The sequence below is a fragment of the Carassius gibelio genome, chromosome A23 (genome assembly GCF_023724105.1).
Source record: "Carassius gibelio isolate Cgi1373 ecotype wild population from Czech Republic chromosome A23, carGib1.2-hapl.c, whole genome shotgun sequence".
Classification (NCBI taxonomy): Eukaryota; Metazoa; Chordata; class Actinopteri; order Cypriniformes; family Cyprinidae; genus Carassius; species Carassius gibelio.
In genome coordinates, this window is record NC_068393.1 from 21,934,602 (window position 1) to 21,953,150 (window position 18,549).

Consider the following 18,549-nt stretch of genomic DNA (forward strand, 5'->3'; position numbering starts at 1 on the left):
TTCCAGAAGAGGGTCCATCACAAACACCTGGCTTCCTTATAGTTGCATCCTTTAAAATGAGCCATTCTACCACTCTTTTGGCGTCCCCTTTTGATTAATATTGTTTGCGTTTGTCATTCTTATCTTTCCCTTTGTTACATTTGCATCGGGGCCACTGTACAATCATGCACAGACTTTACATTACACCACTGACTTTACTAATGGTCATTTTTCACATTAGCACTCGTTTCTTTCTTTTCCTATTTTGTTAACATATCTTGAGTTCGATATCCGTGTGTGACCCTTTCTTGTTTTGCCCTTTTTGATCAACACGTCATAACAAAATGGAGGCTCGTCCATAACACATTTTTATATAATTTAAGGTTTCATAAAGTTCATTAGTATCACCCTGATCATAGTAAAAAGCGTAATGTGTAACTTATTAATGTAAAAAAAAATACTGTCATGGTTACAGCAGATGAACATACTAAAAACAAGGAAACCAGAAAAGCGTGTTTCTTTAACGTCATTGTCAGTAAATATGTAGACTAATGGCTATAGATGCTGTAGAGAGATAAGCATTTGTGCAGTTTTACTCATCCTCAAAATCAAGACTGAAATATACCTGTATGATTTGCTTTCACAATGAAAGCACAGCATTTTGTAGTAGTTTTATTGCTGGTATCTAATATAACATTATCTTCAGGTTTTCTGGATGTGTTCGTGGCTGCTGCATCTGTGGTTTACACATATTTTGAACGGGATGACTTGCTGCCTTTTGATTCAAAACGTGAGTAAACCTGCTAAATACATGTTCTGATGATACATTTACGAGTTTATGGTTCAAATGTCATTTTTTTTCCCAAACAGATACATTGTCGAATAACTTTCCAACAAGCACAACTATTGTATTTTTAATTTTATAATTTGATTTAACTGTAAAAGGGATAATGATGTAGCTGCTAAAGGTTCAAATGCATATTACTTTTAGATTACTTTTGACCTAAAATATATAGTCCATTGTTTGTTGTTAATATCATGACGTGTATTTAACATTGCCAGGGAATCGTGAATGAACTGCAGGGGTTTGTGAGTTGATGAAAAAGACGGTTTTGTGTGCGGCAGTTTTCCTGTACGCTCACAAACGCGATAAACTCCCAGACACGGACGGAAATGTTTACTCACTCACCCACGTACATCCCTGTGGATGACTAGTCTCCGCGAAATCCAGGCAGTTAAAGGGTTAGTTAACCCAAAAATCTAAATTATGTCATTAATAACTCTCATGTTGTTCCAAACCCGTGAGACCTCCGCTCATGTTCGGAACACTTCGGAACATTGTATAGCTATTCTGCTAGGGCACAGATGGGCAAGCTCAGTCCTGGAGGGTCACTGTCCTGCAGAGTTTGCTCCAACCCTAATTAAACAGACCTTAAGCTAATCAAGGTCTTCAGGATTACTAGAAGTCTACAGGTCAGTTTGGTCAGGGTTGGAGCAGAACTCTGCAGGTCAGTGGCCCCCAGGACTGAGTTTGCTCATCTCTGTGCTAAACTCTGTTACTAAACTTAGTAACTTCTGTAGCATCTGAAAGGCAGAATTAAATGAAAAATATGGCATGGTCCTGATGGTGCCATTAGAGTTGTAGAATGTATGTGTCTGTCTGATTGAGAGAACATGTAATCACTGTCCTGTCTTTGCAGTGTCCATTGAAAGTGTATTCATAATTTAGAAAAATGTTTAAACATTTAAAAGTTTACATAAACTGGATGACCCACAGCTGTTTTTGTTTTGGGATAGTTTTTCATGAGCTCAAGTGTTCCTGTAGCTCAAGTGGTAGAGCATTGCGTTGTCAAGATTGGGGGTTCGATTCCCCGGGAACACATGATAAAAATTGATAGCCTGAATGCACTGTAAAAGCATCTGCTAAATGCATAAATGTATTCATTTAATTTAAATTCATGAGTCCAGAGCAGTTCAACTGCATGCTGTTCTTCAGAAAAATTCTCCAAGTCCCGCAAATTCTTTGGTTTTCCAGCATCCTCTGCATATTTGGCCCCTGTCTGACAATGACTAATAATTTTGAGATCTAACTTTTTACTCTGAGGAAAAATGAAAGACTCATACACAACTATAAAAGGTGAAAACATTGTTCACTGATGCTCCAGAAGCAAACACAATGCATTAAGAGTTGGGGGTGTACATTTTGAACAGGATCATAAGTACATTTTTCTTGTTTTGTTTAAAGATCATGTCTGTTCATTTAGTACTGCTCTTCAGAAGCTACATACATTTTTAATACTGATTTTCAGAAAGAAAAAAAAAGTAGTTTTTCTTGATCATCCAAATTCAAGTAGTTAACATCTGTGTCTCTTAATAAATTGTGTTGCTTTCTTGAAAATCAATAAATGTGTTTACCTTTTGAAATAGTTGTGTATGAGTCCTTTCAATTGTCCTCAGTGTAAAAAAAATATACATCGAAATCATACATTTATTGCTGGAAAGGGTTTAGATATGCAAAAGATGCTGGAAAACCTGAGAAAGTGAAGGATTTGGAGGATCATTTAAATGGTTCAGGACAAAGGACTCATGGAACACTATCCCAAAACAAACATGAAACACTATATATTTTTATTTAATCAGCTATAATGCTGACTAGACTAAATGTAATTAAATTACAATCCACAAGGTCACATATGTATGTATAATAGAAAGAATAAGCATATTTGGCCTGCTGTCGTCTGGGAATGGACATGAGAAAAGTGGCGATATATACTTCCTATGATGCTAATTGGTTGGATTGTCTGAAATGTTTCTTCTAAACTTTGTTAAAATAAACCATTAATAATTGAAAAAAAGCTAGGTAAAGTGATTTATTAACTGAATAAAAGATAACTTTAATAATAAAATGGTATTCATTAACTGTGTTCAAGTTACCTGATGACTGTTCTTTAAACACCTGAAGAATGGCAACACAGGGTTTCCCACACATTGATAAATTTGTGGCAGGCGGCCACAATATCCAAACTGACGGCCTCAAATAGATTTTTCTAAAAGGCTTTGATTTAACCCTCTGGAGTCTAAGGTTATTTTTGGGGCCTGGAGAAGTTTTGTCATGCCCTGATATTTGTGCTTTTTTCAGTTTCTTATAAATATCTAAATGGGTAAAGTCTAATATCACTGTAATCAGCACAAACTGGGCTATAATAAAATGTGAAATGCATGCATGTACATGATTGTATTTTTGAGAAAAAAATATAAGGCCATAAAACACATACATAACATTGGTTCCCGGGATTGTTGAGAACTGGAGCTTGTAGCCTAGAATTTTTCTTTCTAAATTATGTGAACATCATCTGGTTTACTCACTCACAGAAAACAATATATTGATTTAAATTTTCTAAGACACTTTTTTGTTGGTAAAAGTCATATGCAAGTAGTCGTCAACTATCATGAATATCATTGTGATTTACACCTGAGAAGACAAAGGCCTGCATAATGAGCTGCAAAATGAGCCTCTCAGTCAGCTGTGACACTGAGAGGGAGGTGTTACAAGAAAGAATGTGAGAACAAAATAAATCTATATAATTTTATGTTTGTAGTTTATTAAGAATATATTTAATTATCCCACAACATAATTTAATATCCACTTGGGGGAGCAGTTAAACAGTTTATTAGGAACAATCAAAGCTTACTTTCAAACAAGTTTTTTGGCATCCTTACTCCAGTCACACAATCCTTCAGAAATCCTTTTAACAATCTTATTTTCTACCAAAAAAACAAACAACAAAAAAAACTGAAAACTAGTACAAATAAATAAAAAGAGACTTGTTTATGATGTTTATGATCTCTGCTGAATAAAGTGCTTCATTCTTTTTTCTGAGGAAATCCATTTCTCAAATCCTCAACCACATCACATCTTTTTGGAGTGATTTATGTCTTATTCCTCTCATAGCGAAGCAAACAGTAAAATAAAATAAAAACTCGAAGAACAGTCTGGCTGCTTTTTCTTCTGTGTGGGCGTATTCAAGCGCGCGCTTCAGTTTGAATCTGAAAAGCGCGTTAAGCGCGGGGGCGTGATCAACTTAAATATAATGAAGGGAAACATGAAAAACATACATCGCGTTGTTTTCATATGGATTACTTTATCTCAGAATATTTGTTTTCGGCAGCACTTGTTTAGTTTAAAAGTAGACATTTCAGGCTTTCTATAGATATCTCTCTCATGTCTCTTCGTTGAGTATTCACGGAGTTACAGTTCATTTTAATGACGTGTTTGTAAATGATCAGCGCAGACAAAGGCTGCAGACAGCGCACCTTGTTTGTTATCTTTATTTTATAAGTGCACAAAGGTTTTTTTGTTATTATGTCTGTATCCAAAAAAAAAGTAGACCCTTTACAGATTCGATTGATGTATTGCTCTTATCTGTACGATTAAAACTGAGAGTGTAATTTAAGTTCTTTTCCAGGTTATCAGGAGAAAATGACAAAAACGCATATATGCGTTAATCGACTCCAGAGGGTTTTAATTGGATAAACATGAGCACTGCACATTTCAAAATCAAAACCGGGTGTTTTTTTATCACTGTATTTCATAAGGAAACCGACTGTATTTAGAAAATGTTCGATTTCATTTTCATTTCATTTTGCATGCAAGGCAGTGTTTGTGAGCTCAGCACTGATTTGCAGCCATTAAAGCGCGCCATGCTGGCAGAAAATGAATTTGCATATATGTATATATGGGGGAGTGCCAACGCAAATAGAGTGTTAGGCTGTTGGAAACCCTGCAACATTTGCTATCTGACCTAAAAACATTAAATATATATTTACACATTAAAACATATAAAATAAATCACCTCAAAATAAAACAAAATACATTGTAGATATATAAAAATTAAAACTAGAACTCTGACATTAACAAAACAAGTTAAATTTACGCTGCACTTTAAATATTATGATATATTAACAAATGAAGACAGCATATTTCCTCCAAGACTGTCTCTGGTGAATCAAAAGTCAGCTGAAGTGTTTGGAGACTCTGAAATCAGATGAGCAGAATGTGTCGATGGGGAATATGTTACCAACTAAAGCACGCTAGCTAAACAGACATTAATTAATAAACATGTATATTATACTAAAAGCTAACTTTTAAAAATGTAACGTTATGTAGCAGTTGCTTACTAAGTTACCAGTTAGAAGTTTATCAAGATATCTAGGCTAATTTACATAACATAAACCCAATCAAATACATCCATTACAACACTTAACATTAAGTTTTGGTAAATAGCTTATTCAAAATGTGTCTGTAAATTCTTCCTTATGTAACTTTCTTCTGATATAAATCTCTCTGAAGGCTTTGACCGCGCACTGAATGAAGGCCACTGAAGTGGGAACAAATGGCTCGAAACAACACCGGGCTAGAAATACAGTTCGAGAGAAATGATACAACATTGAACACATTTTAATGTGATGTTTTGAAAAATGGTTTTATGAATGTATTGAGAGTGAGGAGTCACGTGCCGATTTGGGTTGATTTGGGAGCGGTCTGAGCCGGTCGGCCCTGATGGGAGGATACGCTATCGGTTGCCAGGGGCAATACCTTCAGAACTTCACAGAGGCGCGACTAAACATTTCAGATCTCTTTAATTTTTGCACATTTATTTTGTCGGCGGAACAGATCGAGACGGATCTACGAATACGAGAAAGAGAAGGAAGAAAGTAAAGCAATGCAAAAACATAAGGCAAAAGAAAGGGGACCTTACAAGAACAAGCGCAAAACAGCGGTGTTTGGAGAAGCTCTCAGGGATCCAGTCAAATATCGACCCATACGAGCTCCCTGCAGTGGCACAGAGACCTGAACAATTTACCTCTGTGCACACATATGGACATTGGGAATTATATTGTTTACGATGTACCTTGCATTCACCTTGCATTCACGCTGTTAATGGCTTTAATCTATCCAGGACATTTACATCTTGCAATCACACATTTAACTACCCTAGCCAACCCAGAACTAGTTTGTCCACTTTGCAGCCCCCAACACAAAAACCTGGTACAGTATGTGTCATTGGGCTAAAATCAAATTATGACTAAACATACATAGCTTTAGCCTACATCAAAACATGTTGGAAACGTTCGTATATATATTGAACATCTCGTTACAATCTAGTGCTTACGAAAAAGTCGGTGTTAATTACTTTGTCATTTTGGTCAAGGAGTGCATTCTAAATGCAATGTAATTACAATACACTAAAACGCATGTGAATAAACTTTCTTTGGCCAGTACAACGCTGTTTTCATCACCTGCTGTAGATGGACCCAGCCACAACAGAAAGCCTCGTAACTTTCCAAAGACTTGTGGTTTTTAAACTCCTGCATTGTGTAGTAACTTAAACCAAAAACAATATAATTCCCAATGTCCATATGTGTGCATGGAGGTAAATGGTCCAGGTCTCTGTGCTGCTGCAGGGAGCTCGTATGGGTCGATATTTTGGATGCTCGAGAGCTTCTACAAATACCGCTGTTTTGCGCTTGGTGTAACCTAAAAAAAACTGTATTCCATTGTTCCTATGTTTTCCATATGTATGGTGAGAGGTACTGGAGCAGTTTTTAATGCAGCAGTAACTTCCAGGCATGGTAAAACAGCAGGAATAAATGCCTCGACAGTGGCAGCTCCTGCCAGTTCTCTCAGGGGGGGGGGGGCAAATGTTTGCATGATTAATAAGGATAGATCACCCATTCAATTGATAAATTAACGGCTAGTTAAAGATGTAAAGTTAAGGTTACGGTATGAGAGCACTCGGGGCGATTCTCAGTTTGACAGAAATTGCCCAAAAAGGGGCAGTACTACGCAAAACGCGACTCAACGTTGATTGGACAATTTAGAGGCAGAAAAAACAGTCTAGAATAGTGAAAGCTACGCTGCGTGAGATGCGTGTCTCAGGTGCGGCTCGAGCCACGCAGAAAACGCGTGCTTTCTTGAAATAGAACGACGCCTATTTTTCACGCGACACGCAAGCGTGTTGGAAGCGTTTCCAGGCAAAATAGAATAGGAAAATGTGTTTATATGTCATTTTGTACACAAATACTAATTTATTTACGACACTTTGATGTTTGAAAGTCTATAGGTTGACATATATTAAGATATAAAAGGATGTGTGTGTGTGTGTGCGCCACGCGTGTAGTTTAAAGAGAGTTCTTCTAGCTTTTCAAAGCAACATTGAAGAAGCATACCTTGGTGCCGCATGCTTTTTCGCTCAGATTTCATTTCCTTCAGGAAAGCGAATCATCTGTGCCCTAGGAATCAGCTCGCATTCTCAGCGGTTTTCTCTGAGTAGTGTTAACTCCTCTTCGCGGACGCGATAAATTTTTGGAAATGTAAGGAACCGTGTACCAGGTTCATCACGAAGGGAGACTCTCATGAAAGGTGGGTAGTGTGCTTGGGCTTACATCACGCACAGGCAGTGCTTAGTGGCCTTTCTTCTTGCCCCCATTGGGATGGCCTACAGCTTAGAGTACTGCACTCGAGCGTAGAAGTATTTTCTAAGGTCGCCCCCACGTCTAACCCACGCCGTGTCACTTCTGCAGCTGCCGAGGCACCGCACAAGGTGATGGCTTGGGGAGACATGTGCGACATGGATTATGAGGACAGCGCTGCGGTGGAGTTTTCTCCACGTTGCTCGCTCTCCCCTACCCTAGTGCAGGAAGCAAGCTTTTGTCGAACCAGTCGTTTTCTCTAATGAGGATTTACAGCCCACGTTCAGCCTCGTTGGGAAATCCTACATGGCCGCATCGCTCCACTCTTTGGCGGTCCTTCGGGCCTACCAAGCGGAGCTCTTAAAGGAACTCGGCGAAGGGGAGGGTATCACAACTGAGGCTGTGAAAGAGCTGCGGCGAGCAACGGATTTGGCGGTACGCGCTACCAAACATACCGCTCGAGCAGTGGGCCGTTCTATGGCTGGATTGATTACGGTTGAGCTTAATGGCTTAATCTCACTGATATCAAAGAAAAGGACAAATCTTTTCTCATGTTTCTAAGGACGGTTTGTTTGGAAAGGCGGTCACTTCGGTGGTGGATAAATTTAGGGCAGCGAAACAGCAATCAGCCACCTTCTGCCAGCTGATTCCTCGTGGCCCAGGGAGATTGAACGGCGACAGGTGCCAGCGCGTTCTTGCTCAACCTCCTCTCACCGCCAACGAGTTGCCTCACGAGAAGAGCCTTCACCTATGGCGCCCCCTCGTAAGGATTGGGGTCCTAAGGTTGGACCATTTTTGCGCATCCAACCCTCTAACTGCAGTCCCCACGCTCAAACATTGACTGTCTGCCGCAAAGGACGCTTCGAGCAGCACTGGATCGAGTTACCATGTCGAGCGTTCCCTCAGACACTCTGCGCAATTCAGCTTTCAGAATCCGAGGAACGGTTCAACGGTCTGGTAAAGACGGCCCGTTTATGACTGCTCACACAGACGCCGCTTTTTTGCTAGAGGCAGAGCCCGATGTTCATCTTGTTGGATTAATTCCTGCCGTGGACATGCTTCAGGATTATACACAACGAGACGCATCGACTTTGAAACATGCGCTTCCCCTGCTTATGGATGCAGCGAGCCTTTTGTGTCCGGACATTTTAACATGTATGAAAACGTTGCAGAAGGGGGAAATCTTGAAACCGCTAATGTTATTTCGGGCCGCGTGGGAACGCTAGCCCGGCATTTCACAATGGGTGTTACGCACCATACGTCACAAATACACCATTCAGTTTCGAAAAGTCCCACCTCCTTTCCGCAGAATTCTTCCCATGGTTGTAAAGCCGAACGAAATAGCAGTGCTGCGACAGGAGATGTCAGCTCTGCTGAGCAAAGGGGCTATAGAGGAAGTACACCCCTCTCAGATGGAGTCAGGTTTTTACAGTTTAAATCTTGCACTCAGGACGAGCAAATTCAAGTTGCTAACGGTAAAGTCTACTTTGTCTCAGATTCAACCAAACAACTGGTTTGTTACAATCGATCTGAAGGATGCATATTTTCATATTCAGATCATCAAGAGACAAGGAAGTTCCTCAGATTCGCTTTAGAGGGCAAAGCGTATCAATAACGCATTCTTCCCTTTGGTTTAGCTCTGGCTCCCCGAACTTTTATCGAAATGCATGGATGCAGCTCTGGCCCCATTGCGGCTCCAGGGCGTTTGCGTGTTGAATTACTTAGACGATTGGCTGGTGTTAGCACAATCGCAGACTCAAGCACACTCTCACTGGGAACTTGTGCTGAATCATCTAAACAGCCTGGGCTTATGCACACATTTCCAGAAGAGTGTTTTACTTCCCTCTCAACGGATAACCTTTCTGGGAATAGACTTGGACTCTCACGCGATGACAGCAAGACTATCTCTTATCTGCATTGCCCGCTGTGGTTCTCCCTATGCCCTCCATCGCCCCTAGGCTTGGATGCGTTAGCTCACAACTGGCCCAGAACCAGCTTGTATGCTTTTCCCCCGATTCGTCTAATTCCAGCGGTGTTATCCAGGATATGGCTGGACAGAGTGGAGCAGCTGCTGCTGGTGGCTCCATGGTGGCCCACACAGCCGTGGTTTGCGGACCTGGTCAGTCTGTTAGCGGGCTCTCCATGGGAGATTCCCCTTAGACAGGATTTACTATCACAAGCACAGGGAATGATTTGGCATCCAAGGCCAGATCTATGGAAGCTGTGGGCGTGGCCTCTGAGCGGAGTGAGTTAATATGTCCCGGTCTTTCTGTTCTCTTACGCCAAACATCCATTTTCTCATGCACAGTAAAATCGCAAAGCAAAGAGGACACGGAGACCGACAGACAAGACAGAGCAGGATACTAATGTTATAAAAAAATAATCTCTCAGATTCTGTCAATTTTATTACAAAATTCAAGCAATAAGTTTTGGCGCTTGTAAATGTGACATGACAGATCCCTATGGCATGTGAACCGATCATCTCTAGCTAATAGTAAATAAACACGAATGAACAATGTTGAAAGATACAGAACTTACCGAAATGTATGTTCCTCCTCATATCGATCAATCAGTTTTTTTCAATGTGCAAAGAGGTCAATAAAACTGCTGGAGAACAATTATGTCACATAACATTTACCTCAAAGCCATTTAACAGTTAACCATATATGTAACGTTAGCGCGTTAGTTGGCTAGAAAAAAAAGAGCTATAGAGAATATTTAGCTAATTATCTGTAGTCCTACTATATTATTATATTTTTACTCATATCATTAAATACAGTTGTTGTTATAATCATGGCCGTAGCCAGCTGACGTCACCTCTGTAAATGTTTCATGTTCGAAAAAAAAAATTAAATAAAAATAAAAAATAAACTTCTTTACAGGGTAGAACCTGTGTATGAGCTTAAAAGAAATCTCTTTCACTTTGTCTGTGAAAAATTATTTTTGCGGTAGAGACCAGATTTTATCACCACGAGAGCTTTCCAATATGCGCACCGCTGAATGATTCAATTCAATTCAATTCAAGTTTATTTGTATAGCGCTTTTTACAAAATAAATCGTTACAAAGCAACTTTACAGAAAATTATGTTTCTACAATATTTAGTAGTAGCTAGTAGTTTGTGCATATTTGACAGGATTTTAGAAAAAATAATAATAATAATACAAGACGTAGTCAGCTAGACGATGAACTATCAATATTATTAATTAAGTTATTATATGATTCAGTCACACATTTAGCAATAATTGTTAGTTCTGTTTGTTGATTCAAGGTTAGCATCATCTGGGGTCCTCTGAGGGTCAGCATCATCTCTTCTCAGGTGTTCTGGATCCAGACTGGAGCTTGTTTAAATCCTAGTTACCACGGGATGTAAATCCCGTGGCGAAACATAGAAACAAAATACAGACATCATTAGCATAGCTGCTGATCCAACAAAGTAAAATTAGTTTAACCCAAGCTAATGAATAAAAATGCACCTTTGAACAGATGCAACTACACTCACAATTAAAAAGATACATTATTCGAATGCTTGGCGAAAGAGATGTGTTTTTAATCTAGATTTAAACAGAGAGAGTGTGTCTGAACCCCGAACATTATCAGGAAGGCTATTCCAGAGTTTGGGAGCCAAATGTGAGAAAGCTCTACCTCCTTTAGTGGACTTTGCTATCCTAGGAACGACCAAAAGTCCAGCGTTTTGTGACCTTAGGGTGCGTGATGGGTTGTAACGTGGTAGAAGGCTAGTTAGGTACGCTGGAGCTAAACCATTTAGGGCCTTATAGGTAAGTAATGATAATTTGTAACTGATACGGAACTTAATAGGTAGCCAGTGCAGAGACTGTAAAATTGGGGTAATATGATCATATTTTCTTGACCTGGTAAGGACTCTAGCTGCTGCATTTTGGACTACCTGTAGCTTGTTTATTGAAGAAGCAGGACAACCACCTAGAAGTGCATTACAATAGTCCAGTCTAGAGGTCATGAATGCATGAGCTAGCTTTTCTGCATCAGAAACAGATAACATGTTTCGTAGCTTGGCAATGTTTCTAAGATGGAAGAATGCAGTTTTTGTAACATTGGAAATATGATTTTCAAAAGACAAATTGCTGTCTAATATAACACCCAGATTTCTGACTGTAGAGGAAGTAACAGTACATCCGTCTAGTTGCAGATTGTAATCTACAAGATTCTGTGTAGTGTTTTTTGGTCCAATAATTAGTATCTCTGTCTTATCCGAATTTAATTGGAAAAAATTGTGTGTCATCCAATCTTTTACATTTTTAACACACTCTGTTAGCTTAGATAATTGGGAAGTTTCATCTGGTCTCGTTGAGATATATAGCTGAGTATCATCAGCATAACAGTGGAAGCTAATTCCGTATTTTCTAATAATATTACCAAGGGGCAACATATATATTGAAAATAGAAGGGGACCTAGGACGGATCCTTGTGGCACTCCATATTTTACTGATGATAAATGAGATGACTCCCCATTTAAGTAAACAAAATGGTAGCGATCGGACAGGTAGGATCTAAACCATCTTAGAGCCTGCCCTTGAATACCTGTATAGTTTTGTAATCGATCTATGAGTATGTCATGATCTATGGTGTCGAACGCAGCACTAAGATCAAGTAAGACTAGAAATGAGATGCAGCCTTGGTCTGACGCAAGGAGCAGTTCATTTGTAATTTTAACAAGTGCAGTTTCTGTGCTATGGTGGGGCCTAAAACCTGACTGAAATTCTTCATACAGATCATTTTTATGCAGGATGGTGCTCAATTGAGCAGACACAACTTTCTCTAAAATTTTAGACATAAATGGTAGATTTGAAATAGGCCTATAATTTGCCAGTACACTAGGATCTAGTTTTGGTTTCTTAATAAGAGGCTTGATAACCGCCAGCTTGAATGGTTTTGGGACGTGTCCTAAAGATAACGACGAGTTAATGATATTGAGAAGCGGTTCTTCGGCTACAGGTAACAGCTCTTTCAGTAATTTAGAGGGTACAGGATCTAATAAACATGTTGTTGGTTTAGATACAGTGATAAGTTTATTTAGCTCTTCCTGTCCTATGGTTGTAAAACACTGCAGTTTATCTTTGGGTGCAATGGATGAAACTGAAGTGTTAGATGTTGTAGAATCTACATTCGCTATTGTATTTCTAATGTTATCTATTTTATCAGTGAAGAAATTCATAAAGTCATTACTATTTAACGTTGGTGGAATATTTGAATCAAGTGGCATCTGGTAATTTGTTAACTTAGCCACTGTGCTAAATAAAAACCTTGGATTGTTTTGGTTAATTTCTATGAGTTTGTGGATATGCTCTGCCCTAGCAGTTTTTAGAGCCTGTCTATAGCTGGACATACTGTTTTTCCATGCAATTCTAAAAACTTCTAAGTTAGTTTTTTTCCATTTGCGTTCAAGACTACGAGTTAATTTCTTGAGAGAGTGAGTATTACTGTTATACCATGGTACAGTACGTTTTTCTCTAACTTTTTTCAATTTGATTGGGGCAACAGCTTCTAATGTATTAGAGAAAATAGTGCCCATGTTGTCAGTAATTTCGTCTAATTCATGTGTATTTTTGGGTACAAATAGCAGTTGAGATAGATCAGGCAGGTTATTTGCGAATCTTTCTTTGGTGGCTGGAACAATAGTTCTGCCCAGACTGTATCGCTGCGACATATAGTTAATATCAGTTATACGCAGCATGCACGATACAAGGAAATGGTCTGTAATATCATCACTTTGAGGTACAATATCTATAGCAGTAAGATCGATTCCATGCGATATAATTAAATCTAGTGTATGATTAAAACGATGAGTGGGCCCGGTGACATTTTGCTTGACTCCAAAGGAGTTTATTAGGTCAGTAAACGCAAGTCCTAATGTATCATTTGCATTATCAACGTGAATATTAAAATCTCCCATGGTTAGCGCCTTATCAACTGTAACTAGAAGGTCTGAGAGGAAATCTGCAAATTCTTTTAGGAATTCTGTATACGGCCCTGGTGGTCTATACACAGTAGCCAGAGCAAGAGATACATTAGATTTCTTTTGCATGTCTGACAGAGTAACATTTAGCAGAAGTATTTCAAAAGAGTTAAACCTGTATCCTGTTTTCTGGGTAACATTGAGAATATCACTATATATTGTTGCAACACCCCCGCCACGACCAGTCTGACGGGGCTCATGCTTATAACAGTAGTTTGTCAGATGTATCATGGAAATTCCTTTTTCACGCAGTGTTAATTGGGGCAAATTAAATTAAAAAATATACTGCCATTGTGTGAATTATATATATCTTAATCATATAATCTATAAATGAATGTAATCTGATTGTGATCATTTTTAAATGTAATATAAACTGAAGTACTTTTTGGAATCTGATTATGTAATCCAGATTACATGTAATCAGTTACTATCCAACATTGCAAATACTGTATGTTGTCAAATAGTTCTACATACAGGTGCTGGTCATATAATTAGAATATCTTTAAAAAGTTGATTTAACTAATTCCATACAAAAAGTGAAACTTGTATTATTATATTCATTCATTACACACAGACGGATATATTTCAAATGTATTTCAAATGAAAATCCCAAAGTCAGTATCTCAGAAAATTAGAATATTACTCAAGACCAATACAAAGAAAGGATTTTTAGAAATCTTGGCTGAAAAGTATGAATATGAAAAGTATGAGCATGTACAGCACTCAATACTTAGTTGTGGCTCCTTTTGCCTGAATTACTGCAGCAATGCGGCGTGGCATGGAGTTGATCAGTCTGTGGCACTGCTCTGGTGTTATGAGAGCCCAGGTTGCTCTGATAGTGGCCTTCAGCTCTTCTGCATTGTTGGGTCTGGCATATCACATCTTCCTCTTCACAATACCCTATAGATTTTCTATGAGTTTAAGGTCAGGCGGGTTTGCTGGCCAATTAAGAACAGGGATACCATGGTCCTTAAACCAGGTACTGGTAGCTTTGGCACTGTGTGCAGGTGCCAAGTCCTGTTGGATAATGAAATCTGCATCTCCATAAAGTTGGTCAGCAGCAGGAAGCATGAAGTGGTCTAAAACTTCTTGGTATACGGCTGCGTTGACCTTGGATGTCAGAAAACACAGTGGACCAACACCAGCAGATAACACGGCACCACAAACCATCACTGACTGTGGAAACTTTACACTGGACCTCAAGCAACGTGGATTGTGTGCCTCTCTTCTCTTTCTTCAGACTCTGGCACCCTGATTTCCAAAGGAAATGCAAAATTTACTTCATCAGAGCACATAACTTTGGACCACTCAGCAGCAGTCCAGTCCTTTTTGAAGCGAGACGCTTATGACGCTGTCTGTTGTTCAAGAGTGGCTTGACACAAGATGTGCGACAGCTGAAACCCATGTCTTGCATACATCTGTGCGTAGTGGTTCTTGAAGCACTTACTCCAGCTGCAGTCCACTCTTTGTCAATCTCTCCCACATTTTTTAATGGGTTTTGTTTCACAATCCTCTCCAGGGTGCGGTTATCCCTATTGCTTGTGTACATTTTTCTACCACATCTTTTCCTCTACTTTCCCCTCTCTATTAATTTGCTTGGACACAGAGCTCTGTGAACAGCCAGCCTCTTTTGCAATGACCTTTTGTGTCTTGCCCTCCTTGTGCATGGTGTCAATGGTCGTCTTTTGGACAACTGTCAAGTCAGCAGTCTTCCCCATGATTGCGTAGACTACAGAACTAGACTGAGAGACCATTTAAATTCTTTGACAGGTGTTTTGAGTTAATTAGCTGATTAGAGTGTGGCACCAGGTCTCAATATTGAACCTTTTCACAATATAAAATTTTTCTGAGACACTGAATTTGGAATTTTCCTTAGTTGTATAATAATCAAAATAAAGAAAAAAACTTTAAAAAACTTTATAAATATATAATTATGTGTTTAATGAATGAATATAATATACAAGTTTCACTTTTTGAATAGAATAAGTGAAATAAGAACTTAATGATAGAACTTAAATGAAACTCCAGACTTCATAATAAGACTTCATAATAATTCCTTTTCTTAATTACAGAAATTATTGTTAATTGTATTTGTATTGTGGTAAAATTATCTGAATAAGGTGGTTTAAATATTTCAGCCTTCTGCACTGCTTAAAACTTTGTCAACTTCACATATCTTCACATCTTTCAGGTTTGGAGGCAGATTTAAGAGAAAACTTCTTTGGACAGCACATTGCATCTAATGTTATACAAAGAGCTGTGTCTTCATTTATGACTGACAGCAACCCAAATAAACCGCTGGTCCTCTCTTTCCATGGGACTGCAGGAACTGGAAAAAATCATGCTGCCAAAATCATCGCAAGAAATGTGTACGAAAAAGGGGAAGACAGCAAGCATGTACACTTATTTATATCTGAGCATCATTTCCCACACACAGAAAATTTACGCTTGTACAGTGTAAGTAAATAAATGGTAGTGTTGTAGTCTTGGCCTAAGACTCTAGTAATCACATTTATTGCTTCTTTACCATGGTCTGGCTCTAGATTTAAGGTCTAAGATGGCCCACAGGACAGCAGGATAGTTGGGGATTTGGGTCATTACAGTTTCAGTAATTACAGTAATGATGCTGCTATTAAACTGACAGTATTTTCGCCCAGTAAAAATGGACCTGAGGGAGTGTTGCACATATAGAAGTCATTTCTTCAACTGGGGTTTGCATGTTCTGCACTTTCAGGCACATCTAAAGCAGCAGATTCATGAAAGTGTATCACGTTTTCCCCGCTCCATGTTTATATTTGATGAAATGGAAAAAATGCAACCACAGTTGATCGATGCCATAAAACCTTTTCTAGACTACAATGCCCGTGTAGATGGAGTTTCATTCCGTAAGGCAATCTTCATATTTCTCAGGTGATGCCCTCAAATCAGGGGTTTGTAATATGGATTTATTTAAATGTAGCTGTAGTCAACATATTAACTTAATAATATTCAAACACAGTGGTAATTAAATACACTTCATGCTCCCAAAAGATTGCCACAACTGATGATAAGCTTGTTTGTTTATAGTAATGCAGATGGGAATGTGATTACTGGAGTGACTCTGGATTTCTGGAGAAAAGGCATTCATCGTGAAAAAATATGGATGGACAGCAATGAACTGGAGATTAAAATCTCTGAAAACATCTTCAATGATAAGAAAGGTATGTAGACTATTGAAAGAGCATTGAAATAATTAACATTTATGTCAAAATAAACAAAAATTAGATTTTAAAATGTATTTACGCTAAAACATTTTATTTACTTATATTTACTCATATATTATTTGCCCATTTAATATATACTTTCATAATATATTCTGTGCCTGATCAATATGTGTTTTTCAGGGTTTGGTTCCTAAATTATTATCTTTTATTTTGCTCAATGAATATGTGTTTACATTTACTCCATAAATAACTTTTATGTCTCTTCTACAGGTGGATTTTTGCACTCTAGTATCATAGATGAGCATCTGGTTGATCATTATATTCCTTTCCTACCTCTGGAGATGAAGCATGTGCGTCAGTGTGTCCTGGTCCAGATGGCCCATCTGAACATCACCCAAGACTTCGATCTGGCAGATCAAGTGGCCAGAGACATGCCTTACTTCCCTAAAGAAGAGAGAGTATTTGCTGTTAAAGGCTGCAAATCTGTCAGACAGAAGTTGTCGCTGTATATTGATTCATAGCAGCACATGTTGTCCTGTTAGACACACAGCTCAACAGCAATGACCTTACACTACTCTTTTGTTTTTACTTATTAATATTTCAGTCTTGATGGGTTACACTGATATCGGGAGTCTGGACTATTCTGCTTCTTGAGAAGTTAAGATTGTCTCAGTATGAAACATTTTAGTCTAGGCCTATGTGTACAGCCTAATTTTTGGGTCCACATTCTTTAGTCCTACCAGATTTTGGAAGTGGATCCAATTATATCATGCAATCATTAAACCAGTTCTACTGTATGGAAGTGAAATTTGAGGACCAGTATTACATTTTGAAAATTGGGAGAACACAATTGGAATTTGTAAAAAACATTCTAAGGGTAAACAGAGGCACTTCTAACAATGCTTGCAGGGCTGATGGGCTTATATCCCTTACACATTAAAATACAAAAAAAGAGCTGTTCAATTCTGGCATCTATCTGACACTGAATCTATTCAATATAAAGCCATTCTTGCCCAGTGTCTCATCTTCTAAATATACTCACGCTTAAACTAATGAATGAAACTCAAGCTGAGACTGACTCCAACCACAACCCCAACATTCAAAGAGAAATTGACAAAAATCTAAAGAAATTAAAATAAAAAAATCTATTTGACCTCCAAAACAAACTCCAGTGTTATATCGGGCCTAAACAGAAACACCAAATTGGCAAATTAATTATCAAATAAACAACAAAAACAAAAGAAAGATAACTTCTTGATGGCAGTCAAACTACCTGCAAAATATGTGTACACCATACACACCATATGAAGTGGTTAATCCATTGTATTCATTTTACACATTCCTCATTGCATATAATTGTAATTATTATAATTAATATTAAAGATACTGCCTGTTGTTGTTATATTTATTTTATTTTATTTATTTATTTTCTCTCATTTATTACATATTTATTTTCTCCTTTATTACCTTGGTGTAATTATATTCTGTATTTTACACATATTAAATGCTTTGGCAATAATATAATACAAATGCCATGCCAATAAACATTAATTAACGCATGTGTTATGGTTTATGAACGCGTCACTCGGATGGATGAATTTCTGTCACCGTTAGTAGTGGTATATTCATAATCCATTCATGTTTTGATGGTCTCCTCTCGTTTTGATGTCATTTTTGTGATAAAAGCATAAGCTAGGTTAGCTAACAGACTAGGTAAGGATGTTTCACATTCGTCAGATACCTTGAATTAACTTTTATTTATATATATATATATATATATAGATGTGTGTGTGTGTGTGTGTTTCTAATTTTCTTTTCATTTTATTATTAATATATTTAATATTTCAGTTAAGGCAGCATTTTTACATTTTTCTTTCAATATTAAGTTTTCAACTTCAAAT

The 18,549-nt window shown here is 38.1% G+C and overlaps 1 protein-coding gene across 1 annotated transcript; it reads left to right on the forward strand.

The window, feature by feature from the left end:
- Positions 1-542: 542 nt before the first annotated feature.
- On the forward strand, positions 543-18,070 carry LOC127944614 (torsin-1A-like). Its single transcript, XM_052540672.1, has 5 exons — positions 543-769; positions 15,637-15,902; positions 16,180-16,355; positions 16,512-16,645; positions 16,919-18,070. Exons 1-5 carry the CDS (start codon positions 625-627, stop codon positions 17,167-17,169), a joined length of 972 nt encoding a protein of 323 aa, XP_052396632.1. The 5' UTR covers positions 543-624; the 3' UTR covers positions 17,170-18,070.
- Positions 18,071-18,549: the final 479 nt, after the last annotated feature.

What these genes read in the sequence shown, in the direction of transcription:
- LOC127944614 (XM_052540672.1), top strand. Translation starts at nt 625, where the DNA reads ATGAAAGCACAGCATTTTGTAGTAGTTTTATTGCTGGTATCTAATATA. An exon ending in AAAATTTACGCTTGTACAGT is followed by an intron (nt 15,903 to 16,179) that starts GTAAGTAAATAA and finishes CTGCACTTTCAG; the next exon opens with GCACATCTAAAGCAGCAGAT. An exon ending in CATCTTCAATGATAAGAAAG is followed by an intron (nt 16,646 to 16,918) that starts GTATGTAGACTA and finishes TCTCTTCTACAG; the next exon opens with GTGGATTTTTGCACTCTAGT.